This window comes from Electrona antarctica, assembly GCF_951216825.1.
Source record: "Electrona antarctica genome assembly, chromosome: 19".
NCBI classification, from domain to species: Eukaryota; Metazoa; Chordata; class Actinopteri; order Myctophiformes; family Myctophidae; genus Electrona; species Electrona antarctica.
In genome coordinates, this window is record NC_136800.1 from 21056527 (window position 1) to 21080305 (window position 23779).

Sequence of the window (23779 nt, forward strand, 5' to 3'; positions counted from 1 at the left end):
TCCTTATTTATACTTCATTGCTTATTTTTCTATTTATTTTTCTATTTATTATGTACTACTGTACATACTGTACATTCTGTACATTCATCAACAAGTGTATTTATTCCCATTACTGCATTACTGTATTACACTCTGGCTAGACGCCACTATTCATTTCATTGTCAAAGTATTTGTATACTATGTGCAGTGACAATAAATTGAATCTAATCTAATCTAATCTAAACCAGACAAGACAAGGAGCTGGCGATGGACTTCAGACGAATAAGAGACCCCCTGGCCTTCTGCCATCACCATCCATGGGAAGTAGCAGGTATGCCTACACACGAACAACGAGCTTAACAAATAACTAGGCCGACGACTCTGAGGCCTTCCAATGGAAAGGGACAGAGCAAGCTGTTCTTCCCGGGAAGGCTCAGGTCATACAAAGTGTGCAACAGGATGCTGCAGATGTTCATGATGTCATACAGCGGTAGCCTGTGTCCTCTTCTTTGCCAAGTAAACGGCACAATCTGCATGGGGGCTGTTGGGGAGCTAGAAGAGGATGAGGCGGAAGCAGGAAGGCATCCTGACGAACCCCTGTTACCGCACTCATAGCGGCACGGGAGCACCAGAAGCTGTGAGGGGAGGAGGAGGAGGAAGGGGGGGGGGGGGGGGGAGCTCACTGTTCACATGGGGGACTGTCTTCGTCGGTCCCTCCTGCCGGTGGCCGTTAGGCTGTATAACAAGGCCCACGGGCGCTCTGGCCTGTCATTGGATTACAGTAATGCTTAGTGACTGCTCACCCGCTCTTTTTTGGACTATACTGGATGTACACAGTACCATAATAGGAGGCTTAGGCTTATACTGTAAATTAGTTGTGCATTCCTTCTTATTATGCTCATGGTGATAGATTGTAAATTTACCTATGCCTATAGTCGAATCCGTGGAGCGCTGCCCTGGGCTCAATCATAACACCGGTGTCAATTGACTCTCATTATTGTCGCCGTTATGGTTGTCGTTCGGCTGATTTGTCTATATTTACGCTTACAGTATATTCATATTGATCTAACTACTGTAGTGTACATACCTGAATACTTAAGTGTAACCGATTTTGTATTGGTGAAAATTTACCCTCACCTATATTTCAACTACTGAGTCTGACATATTTCTACCCATGTTTCTGCATCAGTTATCATAACCGACAACATTAATACAGGTAAAAAGTTATTCAAACATGAGTCATGACCATTCACAAACAGCCACACAACGTGTGGCACTGTGGCCGTAAAACAAAGGAAACGACCCATCAGGAGTCCAAGGGATGGAAGCAAATTGGACATCAGAGGCCTCTTTTAGTGCCGCTGACTATAATTTCGGCATTGCCCATGGATGTCGAAACCAAAACAAAAAAGGGCAAACATTCCCCTCGGCTGGCATTTTATTTGTGTGTGTGTGTGTGTGTGTGTGTGTGTGTGTGTGTGTGTGTGTGTGTGTGTGTGTGTGTGTGTGTGTGTGTGTGTGTGTGTGTGTGTGTGTGTGTGTGTGTGTGTGTGTGTGTGTGTTCTTTTGCCACACACCAAGCCATAACCACCCACTGGTACAATGCACCAAAGCAGCTTTGGTACCGTAGCGCACAGTCCCTTTGAGGTCTGGCAAGCTCGGCCCAGCCTGGCCTTTTGAAGTCACACCGTGTTCCAAAATGAACTGCCGGTTGTGTTCAGTGTTGCCAGATTTATTTGCGAGAGAAATAAGCATCCAGGTCTATGAAAACAAACCCAAAGGATCGACTACTAGCTAGGCCACATAAAACCTATATGCACCGGGCATGCATATACCTGTAGATCTGCTTTAAAAAAAACACACACACACAAAAAAGCAAATCTTGTACACGGGGGTCCCTGGCACAAAATATTTTCAGATGGGGGGGTCCCTGCACATACAATATTAATTTGGGTTAAGAACCACTGGTTTAAACAACATTAGGAAATTAGGCAACTATACAATTTAGCCCCCAAATAATCCTGCAACCCACTAGCCCCGTGAACCTCACCCTCCGCTATTAGCTCCATGAAGGTTCCGTGTCAGGATATCCCTGCATACGTTGGAATGGGTCGAGCCCTCCAAGAGCAGTGGAGAAAATTACGCAGTACCGTATCCAAAAGGTGAAGTTGTTTCCTGAGAGCTACAGATGATATAATTTGGAGTGGAAAGTAAAACAAATTGGAGCCGGGTGAAACAACCGCTTACAAAGCTTATGAAGTCTGACTGCGAGTACCATGTTTTCCCAATGCAATCTTACGGAAGCAGTACTGCGCCTGCAGACGGGGGTTGGCTGGTCACAGGCTGACTAAATATGCAATTTAAGCCTGATTTAAGCGGTTGTCTCCAACATTTTTACTTTTTGGATACACTGCTGCGAAAAGGGTTTTCTCCACTGCTCTTGAAGGGCTCGACCTTTTGACCTATGCATGGATATCCTGACACAGAAACTCTTCTCAGAGCTAATACCGGAGAGTGAGGTTCCAAATGGCTCTACCATTTTTACGAGCAACGTTACAGAAAAAGAAGCCCAACGTCGATTATGTTATCATAAACAGACATGGCAACCCTGCTTGTGGTCCTGCGGCCCTGGGACTCGATTGGGATTCACGGGGAGTCGGCGGGCGCAGGGAGGGAGGATCGCACTCCACATTAATTAACACCTGGCCTCATTATCTGTCCCATGTGGCTGAATCCCCACTGGGGTGAGTTTAACACTGCTTTTATTATCACGGGTGAGGGCAGTTGTTCCATTATGTCTCTGTGGTATGTGTGCAGTGCACATGTATGTTCTTTTGATCGTATTTGAGTGTGATTGCATTGTGTGTCTGTGAATGTTTAACACGGCTTAATTATATCATGGGTGAGGTGGGTGTTCATGTCTCTGTTTAGGTGTGCATGTATACTGTATGTTCTGATTGGATTTGAGTGGGATCGCATGGATATGCGTTGTGTGTCGGTGTAGTAAGGATTAGACATCCTGTGATGTCTGGATTCAATTGACAACGTTACCATAATGAGAGGATGTGTATAGGCAGCATAGTCAGCATAGTCTCTCTCTCTCTCTCTCTCTCTCTCTCTCTCTCTCTCTGTCTTTGTAGTAGGTCTACTCTAGATTTCAAAGCAATCTCTACTCTGGATAAAGGCTTTCTCAGTGAGCGGTAAAATGGTATAATGGTGCTTTATATTCAGCGCCGTCAGGGCACAAAGTTTGTTTTAGGTTTGCAGAAGGATAAAACAAATAAGCAAAGTGATACAATCATGAAAACAATTTCCTCTCTTAAGGGGTGGGGGCACTCAGAAAAATTAGCTCTTCTGAAACACATTTTCAAACACAATTATGTTACGACTAATTTCCACTGAAATGAAAATGCTTTCCCGCTTCAAATATATGCATCCTATAGTGTACATACAATACATTTAGTTGGTAAACACTACATACGGTATACTGTAGGCCTATCTGTTGCTCGACTGGGATGAAAATATGAAAGAATACTCAACTCGCTTATTGCATATAACATGTTAAGGCTGGGATGACTCTAGAACCTGACTCTAGAAGGAAAATATCTGGCACTCCAAGTACCACCATAATAACTGATGTTAAAATACAGGAGCGTAGACCTGCCCTATCCTATTCAGCTATTAACACAGGAGGAAAATGTAATTTATTCTTTGAATTGTTTTTTGTTCCATTCCTAAGCCAATTTTGCTGCTGCTCTGACGAAACTCTGTCTAATCAGCACAACTGATAATATGTCTAATGTGATTAATCCATCCTCAAATCTTCTATTAACGGCTATAGTGCCGTCATGCTCATTTCAGCACGGCTGGAGAGCCGTCAACCATTTGCTTGGTCAGAAGAACTACTTGTATTAATATAAATATTTCATTCATTCACTTTTGTCTTTTTTCTCCTTTATTGGCCTTAAAAGAAATAAAAAATTATCCCACAATTTTGTAACCCATTTTTTCACCGTCAATTATCTAATGGAATCCTGGGCGCTATACACTTCCTCTGCCAACCTGGGGGGGCAGCGGACTGACCTCATGCTTCCTTATATGCATGAGGAGTCCAAGCTGCTTCTTTAGGTAGGGGAGAGTTTCCCCGGCCGGACGTAGCGCGTGGAAAGGAACTGGTTGGAATAACGTGTTCCACCCCACCTCGGGTATGGGCACTGATGACGCGGAGGAGAGAACACGCCCACAGCGCCCACAGCGTCCCCAGCGGGAATCGAACCCAGGACCTTCTAGCTGTGAGGCGACAGCACTACCAGTACCGGCTGTGCCACCGTGCCCCCTGGGCAACTCTTCTGCGTACCACCAGAGGGGGGCTCAAGTACCACTATAGTGGTACTAGTACCATGCAGTGGTTGGGAACCTCTGCTCTAGAAGAAGACAAATATAACTTTATTGTCATTAAAACATATTACTTTACATGCAAATTAAGGTTTTTTTGGGTTCAGTAAGTGCCTTGGTCAAAGGCACTCATGGCGAAGTGGCTTGGCATGAAGACCCAGCCACACCAGGTTATTTTGGGGGGTCCCAAGTTCAAATATTATGATTATTTTGGGGGATACTGAGCTACTGAGCTAGCCTTGCATGGACAAATTATCACACTTTATTTATTTGCACATTCAGATTGGTCTGGTCCCAGGCTACCACTGAGCTATAGCTGAATTGTACAGCATTTGTTGGTGGGAATATGGATCCATTGCCAGTCCCGAGGAGCCAAGAATGCTGCTGGTTTTCATTCTAACTGTTTGTTTGATCAGTAACGTCTTTAGAAGAGAAACATCAGAGGAATAAAGTAAGAGCTCTAGCAGGCAGGGTAGAGTTAGTAGTATAGAATTAGCATGCGGTTAAAAAGGGTGTTGATTTGTGGAGTTCATGAATACCATAAGCGTTTGTTTGCTACAGAGCAATTAATAATGCAAAAGTTCCATTTGCAAATCTAGTTGGAACTTCTGTGTTGGTCAACTTTGTAGCACTCTGTGGAAGACTAGCAGGGTTCTGGAAATGGAGAAACACTGATCTAGGCCATCATTAGCAGACCCCTTAAAGGTCAGAGTATGTAGGACTGCAATATGGGAACAGCCTAACTACATTATAGTGAATGCTCTGAGAAAAGTCATTCAAACAGCTTGAATATGGACTCATGTAGGATGTAGCCATTGTTCCATGTGCATCCATTAATAGAAATACTGCATTGTGGTTGTATGCGACCGTACTGTAGGTCGCAGATTACTATGAAAACCTGCAGAACCTGTCAGTCCGTCAGTCAGTCCATCCGTCACACGTATGCAGGTCAGTCAGTCACGCCTCGTGATACGCTCCATATATGGCAGTCTACATATATGTGACCAAATTTGACTGAGGGACACTTATTTCAGACATGCTCTAATGTGAAGAGTCTGCCTGTGCTATTAACTCATTTTGGAGAAGTTTTTATCTCGGTCAAATCTGGTCACATATGAAGATCACGACACTGATCTCATCAAACCCTGGATAGCCATACATGGAGAAGACTGGATTATCACATAGATCTGCATATATGGAGCCAACCAGCAACTCTACATCTGACCTCAAACCTCAAACCCTTAGATCTCCATATATGGAGCTGACGTGTTCTGACATTCCATATGTTGCTCCTGGTAATGGTAATAACCGCAATACCATCGGTAAGGGCCGGGGAGGACGATTACCGCGTAACATAAATCCCATACCCCAGCCCTATGGCCAGTAGAATTCATTCCATATGTTGAAACGACCCCCCATGCCAAAGTGCAAGCGCTCGCCCAGCAGTCTGCCGTCACCCAAGCGGATGCGTGCACGTGACCTCACTTGTCGCCCTCAGGCGTCTTACTGGGAAATAGTGAATTAAGATTTGTAGTAATTTAATGTTTGAATGCAATATCTTAGCAAAGCCTTGAGGGAATGTCATGACATTTGGCATAAATGTCCACTTGGGCTCAACTGAATAGAATGGATTACTGAATAGAAGTACCATAGGTGGTACAAGGTCAAATGTCAAGGTCACATCTGACCTCATGTTTCTTGACGTTGACTCAAGGATGAACTGACTAGGAGTAGGTGGTCAATATTCAAAGGTCAAGGTCACTGACCTCACAAAACATCAGGAGAACTGGTCGGTGGAGGCGGCATACAACCGCGATGCAGTGTTTCTTCATTTTCAATGTGACCACAAATGTGTGTTGCATGAAGTGGATTTGGAGTAAGCAGCTTTGAGGGTTTGTCTGTCTGTCTGTGGCTATTGTTTGTGGGACTTCTGGGAGCTGTCTGTCTGTCTTGTCGACTGGAGGAAGACAATAAAGGGACAGAGAACACGTGTTGGCCTGACACTTTAGTTGCTCTCAATGAAATGCAGGCGTCACTGCCGAGAAACGGACTGAAAATTGAAAAAAAAGAAAAGAAAAAAATAGAAAAGAAAGGGCAAGAGACAGATAGAGACACAGAGAGAGGCAGGCAGGGGGGAGGAAAGAAACTAGTGAAGAAAGACATTGAAAGAGCTCCATTGATCACAGGCGTGTTAACTCTGAGAGTTAGCTCTGACTGTGTTCACTCCTGCTCTTCAGGTGGTCTTGTTGTTAGTCTGAGCCTTTTATTAATTTCAAATGCCAACAAGGAGAGGAATAATACGAATCCACACCTCTCTGCCTTCACGTCCTCTTTCTTTGTCCAATACACAGCAAAACCCCTGCGGGGTTTGTTGGACTCTGAGAGACCCTGGGAATCCAGTGAACACCGGGGGATCTCACTGCTCTATGTGTTGACATCCCCTGCCCCTCCACTCTCTCTCTCTCTCTCTCTCTCTCTCTCTCTCTCTCTCTCTCTCTCTCTCTCTCTCTCTCTTCTCTCTCTCTCTCCAGCCCCCCACCCTTTCCTTCCAGAGATCGATACAGACTGACAGCATGATGGCTGGCTTTCCTGAAGGGAGGTTGGCTGCAACCGTTGACTGTCATTTTAGTTTTTTGTGCTACTTCTGACACTCTTTCGTGGTTCACCTCACGTCACGATAAAAGAAAATGACAGCCATTTCACATGTGATGCAACATAGGGATGACATGTTCATTGCATAGTTTAGTGCACTGGTTCCCATCATGGGGTCCCAGGACCCCCAGGACTCCTTGAGAGCTTCCAGGGGATCCCCAGGTAATGGATTGAGTTAGGAACCAAATGTGTTTATACTCTCTCTCTCTCTCTCTCTCTCTCTCTCTCTCTCTCTCTCTCTCTCTCTCTCTCTCTCTTTCTCTCTCTCTCTCTCTCTCTCTCTCTCTCATTCAAAGCTAATTGGACGATTAAAAGCATACAAGGGCTGTTACACATGACCTAATGGGCCAAAGCACGTAAATCAATTATCTTACTTATCTTTCATGTTTTGACAAGTGTGTTTTCCGTGTCAAATATGAATGGGTCAAAAGTGGCTCTGAGAGTCACACTCATCAACGGCTGGGAAACACAAGATATGCGCCGGGAGATACTGAATTAAAAATGACTTAAAAATGTCATGTTTTCAAAGGAGAATTGGCCATCCACTCCAATTAGTATCTATTTTTCTTTCACACTCACACGGGGAAGGCTGGGTGGGATGAGAAGAAGGCTCTGGGTTTGATCTCATGCCAGAAGTGGCACATTTGGTTCCCAAAGACGGGGGTCTTAACGGCTACATCGACACTGGGCACGCAGACACGCGATCCACAGCAGCTGGGATGAACACACTGAATCATCACAGCTCTGTAAGTACCACGGCCCCATCGGGATTGGCAGCCAAAACACTGGCAGACCGACGTGACTAACCGTTCCCCACATATATCGAGGCACCAGATAAACAACACGGCACGCGCCACTGATGAGCCATCCGCGCTTGTATTTGTGATTCATGTGGATGCTGTGAGGGAGCAGTTTTTTTTTATTTCTTCTTTTTTAAATGGTTTATCTACATTTGAGCCTACAGTGAAAGCCTTTGACACAGCACAGTACGGCAGTCCTGAATGGAGGCTGAGTGAGTCATACAGTGAGGTGGGAGCGTTCCCAGCTTTGAGTCCCAGCTAAAGCTATCTCATCTGGCGGACCTTATGAAGTCTCCCAGAACAGCCATTATATACACCTTCAAGAGAACCCAGAGCCTCTGATGGCTTCTTTAAAAGGTTATACTGATCAGTGATCATGGGTTCAAATTCTATCACGTACAGGCAGGGATGTTTGAATTGATTTAGAAGTGAGGCTAGGTGCTCAATTTGCTTCCAGTTTGGCTCAATTTTATACTTATTGCGAAGCTGCTGCTCACACGATAACTCGTGCACAGTGTTATTTCCAATCATTTCATTGTGGAACGACCTTTCCCTCGCGAATTATTTCCAGATGTTCAGCTCATGAAGAAAACCCCATTTCCCGAACTGGCTGAGTTCAATCCACAAGTGGAGCTTCAATAGGTGCCGTGGACGCCAGGCACCCATGAACCAACGATATAGACAATCCCCCATAATATCTTTTGTAAAATAATGATGTTGAATGATAGCAGAGGAGATTCTGGGCTCTCTACCATTGCAGTGAGTATGAGCTCATGACCCTTGCCTCTCACTGCACTGTAACGTATATGAAAAGGGAAATCAAGCATGTGGTCATGGAAAAACAGCCTGTATATCTCTATGAAAGAGCAGCCGTCCGTGGAGATAATGTCACACAGCCAGATGGAGGTCTGCCTACGTGAGATTACCATGTGGAGATAACAATCTACCTGTCAACACCACAAACACTGCATGCACCGCAAAGAACATTCACTTACTTACAACCTGCGCTCGCATCAGGACAAAGTTGTACAGTAGCAAAGATGAAATGCAGTAAATGTAATTAAATTCAGCTAAAAAACTAGGCCTACAGTTGTTGCATAATGCATAATAGTTAAGATGAATTACTATACTATGTACTATCACTATGCGTTATGGTTGGGTAAGCCGTATGACTTCACTAACCTATTTGCTAGAAAGACGAGCTCTACCCCTGATTCAATCCCAACGCTTTTGGGAAGACAGAGAATTGTTACACAACTTCACGGCATGGTAAACGAATATAATTGAGCTGCCATTCAGTCATTAAACGTCAGTCATTCACAGGGCTTTGATTTATATCACAATATGATATCAGGGGCACATTCCAACATCAATCCACTCAAAGTGGCTGATTCTATTATCAGTCAATTCAAGTATTAGAATGAAGAAATTGGATTTCATCTTGAATGCAGTTCTCATCCCTTCGCCGCATTGCTGTTGACGTTCTAAGCACAGGCTCTTTTGCACATGTAAGTGCATGAGAAGTGCACCTTCCAAGAACCATTACATCACATAATAGGAAAATCACAATTATCAACCAGATGAAAATACGTAGCTATAATATAAATATTCTACTTCATTTCTCTGCAGGCTTCAGCTGTAGCCACTTCAGGCATTGTGTCTGCTCTCAAAAGAAATATAGCGGATCAGGTATCTATGCACATCACTGCATTATAGATGACAAACATGCATTCAAATGCAAAGCTGTCCAGGAGGACTCAGTCTGCTCAAACGAGTCAACCGTCTTTCTTTCCCTCGCTCTGTCCCCCCCCCCCCCCCCCCCCCCCCTTCTAAATTCTGCATGCATTATTCATCTGTTTTTGTATTTACAACCCTCTAAGAATTAACCTGTCAAGATTTTTCCTGCAGAGTAATGCGGGCATATCTTCATCTGTCAAACGTCCAGATCATACTGCGGTGTTGTCGGGACATTTTTGCACATGTTCCAAACAAGGCGTGCACGTTATGCATCATCAGTTGACAGAAAACAAGGGACGAGGAAATTAAAAGGGGAGGAGACAGTGGGAGAGAAGGATGACTGTACCTCTCTGCTCTCCCCAGCCCTGTCAGGGCTGGGAAACAGAAAATATATCGAACCAATTACCGACATATAACCGAATAATCGAGAAGAAAGGGTTTTTTGATCATTCCTTTAATTTATCAATGAATCAACCTGAAAAAATCGAATATATTATTTATACCCGACAAAATCGATTAGTCTGATTAAGCACTGTAAAATGGTGCCGTACAAAAATATCTCTGAGAGTGTAAAAATGAGCCCATTCCTTATATACGCACGCACGCACGCACGCACGCACGCACGCACGCACGCACGCACGCACGCACGCACGCACGCACGCACGCACACACACACACACACACACACACACACACACACACACAAATCGGACTGCTTTCTATAACATACAGTAACAGTAACGCATCTTAATGAATGTTTATGTTACTTTTATGGAAGATGTTATGAAGTATTATTATTTCACTATCATGATTTCTCTCATTTTGTCCAGTATTATTTTGCTGATGGAAGATATCTTTATTTGCACTGTATAAAGCTGCACTGGAGTTTGTGGAGGAGTTTTGCGAGAAATAAAAACTCTTAAATTTTATCTCTGGACTGTTCTTGCAGACTTTATACTCACCGTAGCTCCCACTCTCCCTCAGTCCTATTGAGCCATTAAACTACAGAACCAAGCCCCCATGCATTCTGTTCGGTCCTGTCCTTGGATTACAGTAATGACTCCTGCTCACTGACTCCGGCTTTTTGCTCACGGACAACTGGGATGTACACCACTACTACACCAGTATCATAATCAGTGGCCTAGCAGCTTAAGCTTAAATGCTGTACATGTTTCACTGTCAATGCCCAAGTGTAGATTGACTGTACCGCATTCATATTCTCACTGTGTAGCTGGCTGACACTGTCATGTATCTGTGTCACAGCTGTCACAGCTGTGTACTGTATCATATCCACTGTCTATAGTTTGTTTGTACATACAGCTATTCAGCTAAGTATACTGTATATAGGCCCTCATTTATCAACCGTGCGTACGCCAAAATATGGGTTTCGGCATTTACGATTTGCGCCAACGTTTGAATTTGAACTTGAGCCAAGACAAAAACCACGTCTGGTCGGGAGCTGTCGTACGCTTTGTCCTCACCTGTTTTTCTGTCGTAGAACAGCGGAGCAGCATTGTTTGACCAGCTGAGAGGCTGTCACAGGCATCGAAACATATGTATTCACTCCTAAAATGTTTATATAAAACTGTATAGGTATGTATATGGGCTAAATGTAAAAAAGTAAAAAAAAGTAAAGGAATACATCAACGATGTGTCTTTGTGTCATATGAAATTAGTAGGAGATTTCCAACTTTACAAGCAAGCAATTAAAATCGCGCATTTAAAAACAATGTTGCAAGTTACTGTAGATGCGTAAGCCATTTAAACAGTGTTTTGCATGATGAGCGCATACATGCGAGGATTTGGGCTGTCTGTTCTTTAATATTTCCATGACGGGACGTTGGAGAGTATAGTGCAGTGCTGCAGCGCGGAGAGTCCCAACATGGGTAGCCTACTGTAGCCTAATCTACAGCAGGCCGATGTCTTTCTGGAGTTACAGTATGTGCAATCTCCTCCTCGTTTAATAAACCCGACGCGTCGCTCGAATGCCAAATGTGCCGTGCCAGCGCAAGTGGGAACGCATCGGAGATAGTATAGGCTAAGCCAGCCTGCAGCCTACCACCACCACCACCACCACTGTCCAGTGCCACATAAGGCTACGGTTTTGGCTGCAATATTCATATAATTGACAGTTGACAGCGAGGCAATTTAAATAGACTGAACGTGCAAACTGCATGGTCAATTGGTCACGGTGTCACGGACGGACCACAGTGATAGAGAGACAGACAGGACAGGAGATGCACCTTACAAAACAGCAGCGTGTGCGCGCCTATTTGTTATATAATTCATGGTTCACAGGTTCAGGTTTTCGTTCACTAATATATCTTGTTGTATATTAAATGAATAAAGACTTTAATAATTGAATATAGGCCTACAACTAACAACACAGTGACAGTTGCTTGCAAATTGCGATATGTGCGTGCGTGCGGGGGGGTGAGGCGGGCAGCAAGGGAAGCGAAGCGAGAGGAGAAACAGACAGGGTAGTCCTACAGCTTTATTTAATTCATGCAGGTTTATTTATTTAAGATACAACAAGTTGCGTGTGCGTGCGTGCGTCTGTGTGTGTGTGTATGGGAGGGGGGCAGGGGCAGCAAGGCAACTTAGGCAAGCGAGTGACACTTTTTTTCTTCCTGTAACCATGGTTTCCAGGTCGTATTGCAGTTGTTCATGTCGCAAAAACGAGGGCGAGGCTTGACTTCATAGGGCGTGCCAGATTGATTTCAGCCGTCACATTTATCACTGCTAGGAATGAAATTAGGAAGGAACAGCTGTCTGCGATCACTTTGTAAATGCCGACCCGACGTGGGTGTACTACGAAACCTACACTCGAATTTGGGGCAGATTTTACACTCAATTGATAAATGAGGGCCATAGTGTGTATCCATTCAAGTATGCCCATTGCCCAATATTACTTTATGCATTTGCACCTGGTCAGTGCAAATGCAGTTGACAAGGCTAGACTATTAAGTTTATTGCGACCGAAGGCATGTGACATCACGTGACATCATCATCAGGGATGGAGATCCCTGATGTCATCAATATTGGTCAGCAACTCTACATCTGACCTCAAACCCTTAGATCTCCAAATATGGAGCTGACCTGTTCTGACATTCCATATGTTGATCCTTCCCCATCCATCCTTCCTCTTCGATGTCTCCCTTTTGACTCTAGACTCTAGACGGGCCTGCCCCAAAGTTATTAGTGCAGCCGCGCCCGGCAGCCGGCGAAAACTAGAGTTCTCAACAGGCCCGAAAATGAAGATTTTACCCCCCATGCCAAAGTACCAGCGCTCGCCCAGCTTTCTGCTGTCACCCAGGCGGATAGTTGATCTGACCCCCCATTCCAAAGCACCAGCGCTCGCCCAGCAGTCTGCTGTCACCAAGGTGGATGCGCACACGCTTCTCGCCGCCAGGCGTCTTACTGGTATCTATGTACTGAATATCTAGTGTATTTCAGATTCCAGAGTTGATTTTAAACTCAGTATTTTGCAGCACCCCCCCCCCCCCCCCCCCCCCCCCCCACACACACACACACACACACACACACACACACGCACACACACACACAGTCAGCCACATGCCCCGTCTTGAGGAGTCTGGGGACTTGTTGTGTGTCATCTCGGCGTCGTGGTGCGCAGCGGTGCGGTGATGATGGGCTGGTCAGGGGCCAGTTCAGAACAAAGTCAAGGGCATCGGAGGTGACAGGGGGAGCTAAACACTCACACTGTCTCCCTGTCTCCCAAACTAATGTATGGATGAGTGAATTCCAGCCCCCCTGCCCCCAGGGGAGGGAAGGGAAATGGGGTCTGAGAATCAAAGAGAACAGCATTAACCATCTCTCTCCCAGTACCAACTGTCTTAATGTAATGTATTGTAAGGATTTACAAAGCCAATTTGCCAACGATTTACACAAGACAGCACTGATCTCACTTTCCACCTGGCTGTCTGAAACAAAGGTGATGCGATGGGTGTTAGCTGTATGCTTGCAGTTCCACTTTTTAGGCGAGAGCTTATCTGCAGATTCATAGATATTGGTTGTAAAAATAAAAAAAAATAAAAAGAGCAACGCTGAACAACTATAGGGAATGAGAGAGAGAGAGAGAGAGAGAGAGAGAGAGAGAGAGAGAGAGAGAGAGAGAGAGAGAGAGAGAGAGAGAGAGAGAGAGAGAGAGTGAGAGAGAGAGAGAGAGAGAGAGAGAGAGAGAGAGCGAGAGAAAGGGGGGGGACTACAACAAAAAATATGCAGAGACATCCTCTCATTCGAGCAATGGTAAACGAGGAGAGAGAGGACTGTTATCCTCCATATTGGATTTTTTTTTGTCTAAACTGTTACTTTCTATATCAGATTTTATGTCTAAACTGTTACTGTGATATCATATGATTTTGTCTACACTGTTACTTTCTATATCAGATTTTATGTCTAAACTGTTACTGTGATATCATATGATTTTGTCTACACTGTTACTTTCTATATCAGATTTTATGTCTAAACTGTTACTGTGATATCATATGATTTTGTCTACACTGTTACTTTCTATATTGTCTACAATAGATGCTATGTCCAAAATGGTTACCTACAGCAGTGGTTCTTAATGAATATGTATTAGGCCGTCATGGACAGCTCCCTCTGAAATCATTTTGTGCCAATCATTTTTGGAAAATAGCACATCTACAAGCTAAGCACAAATTGATTTTGATGATTGACTAATTTAGCTGGGAACCCCCTGGGAACCCCTCAAGGACTTAGGGAACCACCGCTCTACATCAGATGTGTATACACTGTTCTGTACACTGTTACTTTCATGTTGGTCCTTTTGTTGGTCCTTTTGTACAAACTTATCTAATTATCTCCATGTTTTAATCATAAATTAAAACATGGAGGTTGCGTGCTCAGAAATAAAAGTCCATCTTTTTCTATTATTCCATATGCCTCAAGATGACAGACACTTCGGTTATCCAGCCTTCATCAATGTTTGGTCCTATTATGTTTCTTTTCTATATTTCAAGATGTCTGTTTTTTGTTTTGTTTTTGGGGGGGGCAGGGGGTTAGCAGCAGACGGACAGTATGTGGCATTGATTTATATTCATAATGACTCTCTCCCACCAGGGCCAACAAAGATAAGTCCTCTGCTGCGGCTGTCAATAGCGAGGCAGTCTCCAAGCGGCTTAGCAGGGAGCTCCTGCCTCCTCCTTTTTCCCATTCCTAAGCATCTGCAAGGGCCCAAGCGGAGAACTGGCATGCAACGTGCTCCTTTCATCCACGCTCAGAGAGCAGAACAAAGTTCAGAGGAATTACAATAATCTACCCCAGTTAAAGTCAGGACAGCGAGAACTAGCGCTATTACCGCATCACTCTCACGGAGCCTTTTTGGGGGGGAATTGCACGGTGCCCTGAATGCCTTTTCCATGGCAACTGCTAGAGGATATGCTTGCGTCATGTGCTGTAATCACTGTGATGGAAGAAGTACCGGTAGTCACATTTTATCAGTATCAATACCACAATGTAAAACAAAGATTACACTCACAATCACACCCCCGGCGAGGGGCACCTGGTAATGTTTGTTTAAAGTGCTCTAATCAAACATTAAAGTCCATTTGGGTCAAGTGCTCTAAACAAACAAAGCCATAGACTTTGCTGCCACATGACGTAATCCCAAAAGACAGACGTTAGCTGTTGGCTAGCTAGCTAGCACCCCTAAAAAAAACCACTGGGCGGTGCCTACCCAGGTGTTGAAGTAAGTGGTGCAGGTATAGCAGTGGGCGGGGCCAAACGCAATCCAAGGTCAGTGTAAAAGTGTTCTGTTATAGCTGATACGGTACCCTGATATAGACATCGTCATCTCTGATGTGAATATATATATAAATGCACCAAGTCTCTGTCTGTCTGTCTGTACGTCTGTCTGTGTGTAATCCACCTAACTCGAGAACCGTTCGCCCCACCGACTTCAAATTCGACACCACCACACACCACACCACACCACCGTAGGGGGTGCAGTGCCCGGTGTCGGTCGGACCCACGGTTGTCCAGAACCGCCCCAAAAAAGCCTCTGCCCGGGCTCTGGACAGGGCCCCTGCCCAGGGTCCATATGGAGCTGGCCTGTTCAGACATCATTCTGACGTCTGCATATACTCCGGGCATGCCTGACAAAGAACTCCATGGGCATAAAAGGGACACAGACATAATATCTGGGTGGGGCATTCATTTCCAACTTGCATAGTTCCAAGTAGGCCAGTGCCAAACGACTACCACTGTAGAGGCCCCACGGGCACCGCTCTAGTTTTCATAATTTAGGAACTAGTAAAGTAACTAGTTACCTTTTTAGAGCAATAACTATAACTAGTTACTTTTTAAAAGTAACTTGCCCAACACTGCTAGTGACTAAAGCCTCTGAGATGTAGTGGAGTAAACATATTGAAAATTGTAAATATTGTAAATAATCCAGTAGGCTAAAGTAAAAAAGTATCTCAATATATGCACCTCCCATGTATATGCACTTAGTTAGGCTACTTTCCACCACTGCAGGCTGTAATCACCTCGCTATAAAGTGCAATGCTCTCTTTAGCAATCATCCTTTCAACGAGTACAATCACAGCACAGTGCCCAGTGCAATCACAGTCAATTCCGCTGGAGTGTTTGGTGGTCAACTGCCTTGCTCAAGGTCATCGTGATGGACGAGAGTGTGCTTCGTTCATTTCACCATGATTTCCATCGCCGGAATTGTCATCAGCTCCATCGGCGTTACGCTGATGAACGGTAAGGTCTGGAATATATTTCACCCCATTTTAAAGCTACAATCCGTAAGGTTTTATGTTCTTTCCCGACAGAGAGAGGTGATTGCAACTGTAACAGCCGGGCAATAGAGTGCCAAAGTCCTGACGTCACTCGCTAATCCCTGGATTCCAAGGGGTTCGCGGACGTTTTTCTCTATGGAGAATAACATGTTGTAATCTTAAAATCGGCTTATATAAGCATTGTCATTGTGGTCCAAACTGTCTTTGCGATATTGTAGGGGAGGTGTCTCTGTATCGTTTACGTCATATTTTGATACAGTCTGTTTCTAGCAAAATGTACTGTAACTAATTCAGCAGAGCGGGGCAGAGCAAATATCAAACATTCTTGATGTTAATCAGGCCGATCCCGATCACGCTGTGAGCGGCCCCGAGCAGATCGGAGGGATTACGATTGGATCTTTTATACACTCACACTAGACGATAATGTATGCATGAGAATCGCTCCTGATTGAGTTGGGCACCCCCCGAGCGTCAAAAATGCCCGATTATCGGCTAGTGTATGGCCACCTTTAGTGCCCTCTACCGATATTGACGTCAGACTTTGGTGCTCTGTTCGTCGACTACCTTTTTTCACTGACGAGAACTAAATAAAATACTAAGCTAAATGACTAAAACTAAGACTAGACTAAAATGTCATGGAGGGACTAGTGCATAAGAGATGCAGTAGAACTAAAAGACAAGTCAGGTTGCGTTCGGGTGTCTACAAGCTTGTAGATCGGCTATTTTCAGCATGCAACCAAGTGTAAAACTTGCCATTACGACGCCTTCAAGGCCTGCCAAAATATTTTTTGTAACTGTAGATTTAGTCAACTAAAACTAGACTAAAACTAAAACTTTTCAGATGACTAAAATATGACTAAAACTAAAATACATTTTATTCCAAACTATATCAAAATTAGCTGTCAAAATAAACACTGCATGGTTACCAGATGGGAAACATTGAGTTATCGTACTGGAGGCTTAACGTTATCGTATATCTATGAAAACTATATCGTACATGGCAAACCACAGGTGTAAATATGTACATTTCACAGAAGCAGGCAACTTCCTAGACCTTACTAAAATAAAAGCATGGAACTGGACATGATGCCAAATCAACAGCTTCAGGGAATTTGGTAAATGCATGCACCTTTTTGTGATATGGCGAAATATCGTACATTATTGCCATTATTGATCGTAAATTGAACAGAGGGTGAAATTCTCACAGAACTGCACTGCAGCCGGGATTCGAACCTGGGTCTCTCGTATGGGGAACAAACCAAACGTCTACCGCTCCTCGCTTGGCCAAGGGGAGACATGGGGCTTATTAGCTTCAGGAAGAGCTACTTGTCAATCAGCAGGTGTCCTTCCAGACACCACAGTCTACATGTCTCAATGCAAGCATACATTAAGCTTCACTCAGATCCTTCAAAGTGTATCCTCTCTGGACGTTTCATACACATTTGTGTCATTGTTTGTCCTTGTCCCCTTCTAGCTGCACCACTACAAACAGTAAAATCCTGCTAATTTAACACTGATCATGTAAGAATGTAACCAAATGCACTCATAAAGGGTGTTACAAACACTGAGAATTCTAACTGTGTATTAAAGAGAAATAAACCTCATGGAAATGCCAACCTATACGCTTTTTCAACAGCAAGAATGCAGTAGCCCGTCTTTGTCGCAAATTATCATTAAATCCACCGTGACCAACCCTGAGTTGCGCAGTAATTAAAACACACTCCTGTTTGCCTTGCCTGCGTGGAAATATTACTGTGGGACGTTTTGGAAACGCCAGTGTCTTTTAGAGGCATATTCCTCTGCATTAGCAGTCATTGTTCATTAGGCCCATGTGGCACAGCGCTGCAATAATTGCCTCTCTCATGCCTCATTCATATGTTTCTAATTGGATAATTTGTATTAATTTCAATGAAAAATGCTGAATATTAAAAATCCATTAATTAAAGCAAGAAAAAAAAGGAACGTGAAAAAAGTAAATCAGATATAAGTGGCTTTCAGCTCGTTTGGAGTAGTCTGGCATGTGTTCAGTCCAGGACCTCTTAAAGCCATGTGGGGACAAAAAAAAAAAAAAAACGCACATGACAGCATCACACTGCAGCGCGGCAGTGAAGGCCTAATATGTCTCGAAGAACCCCTGAAGCTCTGTGGCTAAAAATAAAAACAAGGCTAACTCTCCCCCTGATGCAGAACACCTGTCCTGTCCCCGACACTCTTTATCCAGAACTAATCTGTTGCTGCATGCTCGCTCTAGTCCAGCCCTACAACAAGGAAGGCGATTAGGAAAGCCGTTCTCCACAGAATCATGAGACGCAGAAGGCCAACAGTACCGCATCCGCCCTCAAATACGCTCCGAAATATTACATTGTATAGGAAGTCCACTCCGCGGAACTAATGATGATGAGTACAGTACATTTTTAAACTCTCAGAGTACAATGGAATTTACTTTGGCCGTGTTTTTGTCGCAATCCCTTGCGGCGAATGAAAAAACTAAACGATGAACGTACTGATGAATTAAAGAAAATAGTGCTCCAGGATTAACAACAGCAAAATAATTGAACAGATCCATTTATAAACTCCCACACATACAAGAGTATCCAGTCCAAGTCGTCAATACTTCCAAAACAAGCGAGCGTTTCAGCACAAGTTGACTTTACCCTCATGTGTGCTGCTGAGGAGGGGCTGTTTTTATGAATGCAACATTCCAGCTCAGTGGCAGGACAAATCCGGACTAAAATAACATTATTTATAGCCTTATTTTCCCTTATATTGATCCCAAATGACTGGTATGGGGTCTATTTGCAGAATTGCCCCTGAGTGGAGAGTTGGAGATCATCATATTAGCTACTTACGCTATTTGTTGCGGTCAAAAGTGTTTTCTTATTAGTTATCTGTTACTCGTCAACACACACATCCATGACTTGGTTGTGCCACACGAGCCACCACAGTCTCGAATGAAGCGTAGACAGCTTTGAACACAGCCAGAGATACAGATGAGAATGGTAACTACAGGCAGCAGGAAGGGGTAGAGGTCTCAATGACCCGTCCACAGTCGGGCCCAATACCGACTTGAGGGGAGACGGATTAAGGTGGGCCGGGGGGGATGCTCATTTGCATGCGCCTCTCATCGTTCAAGTAACTTTCCAGCAGCAGCACCAGAGGATAAGGTCATCGGTGTTGTTGAGGATGTAAACAGATGATACAGACAGCGTGCGATCCTTCGGGCCCAGGGGGGTTCGGGAGGTTCCATGATGATCGCCGTGCTGATGACCTCGAATAACTGAGCTGCTGGACGCAGTGAAGTGCAGCTCTGGGGTCAGACATTGAAGATCATGTTTTTGAACACTTCACTCATCTTGATCTTCATAGAATTGGTCCATACTAATGCTCATTATAAGATGGCCCCAAAGCCCATCAATGAGACACAGAGGGAGTAGACAAAAATAATACCATATGATTGCTGTTGGGTGCAAACCGCCTATCTCAGTATTTCAACTTTTTTATTTTATTTAAGATGGAGTGCCATGATTTTTTTTCCACCCCATTGTTATATAAGGAGGAAGAAGTTTTTCAAAAAAGTGTACAGCATTTGTTAAAATGTCGTTTTTATGTGGGCACCCCCACCAGTTCATTAAGTATGCCTGGTTTGCCTGGTGGGTGGTGATGGGTGGTGATCACCTGAACTTAAGCCGCACCCACAGCTGTAGTTGTATGATAAAGGGGGAGGGGTTAGGGGAGGGGCTGGTAATGTGATGTCACAATATTACTGTTTTTTTCATTGGCACGTTTGACTGTCAAGGGTTCAGCCTCCAGGAAGAAACCCTAAATACAAAGGGAATAACATCATTGCACATAAAAACGACTCCAAGGTGTCTATTGAAGTACTGTCACCTCATAGACGCATGGAAAACTGGAGAAATACAAAAATTGTGGCACTCCATCTTTAATAAATCCATGCTATTGATTGAACACCCTTTACGTCTGTCTGTGGGTTTTACAAATATTGAACTAATGAAAAGTATTAAAAGTGCTTCTGACAAAACCCTACTGTATGTACATTTGTAATAGAAAGAAAGAAAGAAAGAAAGAAAGAAAGAAAGAAAGAAAGAACGTTTGGGAGGATCTTTGAACATTTTAAAGTTTTAGCCTTAATGACATTCCCAAAATAGGGATGCCAGGGTGAAATTAATGTGCTAATACCAAGAGCCGAGCTCCTGCTTTTTGCACCTGCCTCAACGTGCGGTGACCATGTGCCAGCGTCACAAAGACTAATGACTGCACATTTCCTGTGTCTCCTGATTGATTGTGATTGTTACCAGGCTGTACGACATGCATATGAGCGTTATACATCAAATGATTTACAGCTGCTCATTGTTATGTCAATGAGCAGAGGGCACGCCGCTGTGCAGTAAATGCTCTGTTAATGTAACCACACCCAGCTGAGGAGGGAGGGAGCATCTGGAACTTCAGCATACATGGAGCTTTCAAGGTACAATTACGCAAGGCAATTTTACTCATCAACCAAGACAGGGTTGAAAAGCATGGAGGGATTTGATAGTGAAGTGGATTTGAGATTATGAATTCACAAAATGTAAAACATTATTATTGTATTGTATGTATTGTATACCCACACACACGAACACACACACGTACACCCGCACACCCGCATGCACGGGTAGCAGTATAGCTCAGGAAGTACTAGAGCACTTCTCTTGGATTGCGATGGTTCCGGTTCGATCCCTGGCTCCTCGTGCCTTCACGTCGAAGTGCCTTTGAGAAAGACCCCTAACTGCTCCTGATGAGCCTTGCATGGCTTCCTCCTATACTTTACGTCAGTGTGTGAATATATTGCACATTGTAAAGTGCTTTGGATAAAGACACTATATAAACCATATCCCAATTTACAGGCTTCCCAGCCTTGCTCGTATCACCATAAAGCACACCTCAGCCACGCTGAAATGAAATACCGCAGGCTATGCCTCATCACCGTAAACATCACTCTGCCACTTATGCAAACACAAACATCAACACATTTCCAATTTTCCATGATATCGGAGAAGATAATCTTTAATACTGTAGTTGCTTTGCCACAGTAGGTGCTATTGCAATCTTCAGTAAGGCAGTAGAACTCTCCGACTGGTGTGAGTTTGTTTACATGTTCCAGGAGGCCCCAAGCTAAATGGAATCGTTTAATTTCTCTATTATTTGACTATCAACCCAATGAGAGAATGTAAGAATGACTATTCAGATCATAGGCTTACTTTAAACTGAACAACAGTTGCACGTCTCTCAATTGACAGTCCCTGGCACAGAACATTCTGAAATGGGGCTCTGCGGTCTAATACATATCAATTTGGGTGCCCTTGACATGGAAATGAAAATGAGAGGCCCCTGCTAGACTGCTATACTGTGAACCAAATAAACAGTTCCCCTCTTTTCTCCTTCACCAGCCTTGCTCCCCGTGTGTTGTGTTCTCAGTATCTATTCAGTTTTTTTATCTACGGGGCCACTGAACCCTTTGCAGTTTGTTATGATAGAATGCGCCGCCGTATGAACGCCAGACATGGCTGAAAACACAAGGCTCCTCTTTCATCCTGCTACGGCGTTAAATGTCTCTGTGCCATCTGGAACTGCACGAGTAAAAAAAAAAAAAAAAAGAACGTTTTTAAGGAGGCACTTTCTAATTGGTAAATATTTACTCACACACACAGGAGCTCTCGGCGGCGGTGACGGCCCGGGTATACGCGAGCACACACACACACACACACACACACACACACACACACACACGCACGCACACACACACACGCACGCACGCACGCACACACACACACACACACACACACACACACACACACACACACACACAGTAACTTCTAATAAAGCGGTACATGGAGGAGGAGCCTTGGGCTTCTCCGCTGCTTCCTCTCGGTACGGTTCCACACAAAACACAACCTGGGGTTGAACATTAGATAATACTGTGGTTGATGAGAGCCTAATGAAAACACTGGAATGAACGAGGTTCTGTTGACACACCACATAAATACTGTGAGCTCTTATCTTGTCAGCGTAAAAGGTTTTTATTTCTGTGTGTGAGCGTGCATGCGTGTGCTTGTGAGTGAGTGAGTGCGTGCGTGCGTGCGTGCGTGCGTGCGTGCGTGCGTGCGTGCGTGCGTGTGTGTGTTTCCGTGTACGTGTGTTTCCGTGTACGTGCATGCAGGTAATGTATGCATACATATACAGTATAAGCATGCTTTAGTGTGTGTGTGTGTGTGTGTGCATTGAATAGGGGCTATGTGCCCAGTGCATCATAAATATATGCGCATGTTTGTGTACACTATAGCATATATATGCTTGAGTACGTATATGCCCATCCTTCCATGTCCATGTGCCAACCAATTTACATCATAGTGCAGTATGTGTGTGTAGTACTGCATGTATACATACTGTAAAGTGTGTGTGTGTGTGTGTGTGTGTGTGTGTGTGTGTGTGTGTGTGTGTGTGTGTGTGTGTGTGTGTGTGTGTGTGTGTGTGTGTGTGTGTGTGTGTGTGTGTGTGTGTGTGTGTGTGTGTGTGTGTGTGTGTGTGTGTGCATTCACTTAATGTGAATGCAGCCATCGTAACAACCACCAGCCCCGGCGTGCATGGTGTGCACTCATCTCAGCAGTAGCGATAGCCTTTACATTTTCTTGCACACACACACAGCCACACACACACACACATTATAACACTCCATCCCTGACCCCAGTATGTGGGGCGATCCCGCCCGCAGCCTCATTCGTCTCCATCAGTGGGGCAGCGGCGGAACGAGAGCCGCGACTTACCAAAGCACAGTACGTCTCTGGCGGGTCCCCGCATGTGATGTTGGGCGGGTCGAGGCCAACGCGCAGGTACTTTGTCATATCGGTGGCTTCTGGCTGGCAGGCCATGTAGTCCCAGGCCAGGCCCTCCTCCGTGTAGATTTGGGACTTGCACACGTCGTAGTGTCCCCAGGCCGCCGGGTAGTGCTGCATGCCGCGGGCCACGGTGGCACAACACGCGGCCTGTAGGGTGACCAACACGGCCGGCCAATGCATCTCTGCTGACGCTCGCCCACCGCTTTTGTCTCTGGTTGTCGGTGGTCTTTCTTTTGTTTTTGTTAGTTTCACGATCGGCCTTGAGAGGACGATATGAACTCTGAGCGTTCTAAAATAGCTCCGGCTGTGACAAAATGTGCAGTGGACCGTTGGCGAACAGCAGCGGCATTTTTGCTAGATTTTGGCGTCGACGGCTTCAGGCTACCGTCGTATATTTATTTTTATTCAAGTCTTTCTGTTCTGTGTCAGCTTCCCACCGCTGAGATCACCGACGCCTTGGCTGAGGTCAGGGAATGGTCGACGCGACGAGATGGAGCGCGGATCGGCGCTTTGTTACTCCTCACTCGTCAGA

The 23779-nt window shown here is 44.6% G+C and overlaps 1 protein-coding gene across 1 annotated transcript in view; it reads right to left on the reverse strand.

Moving 5' to 3' along the window:
• Window positions 1–23427, reverse strand: part of LOC306942926 (netrin-G1-like) — a gene marked incomplete at its 5' end in the record, with an annotated part of 98237 nt that extends 74810 nt beyond the window's left edge. Inside the window, one exon of the mRNA XM_079529112.1 lies at window positions 23176–23427. Within this exon, the coding sequence (XP_079385238.1) occupies window positions 23176–23427 (252 nt within the window). The remainder of the gene's footprint in view (window positions 1–23175) is intronic.
• Between the last annotated feature and the right edge of the window lie 352 nt (window positions 23428–23779).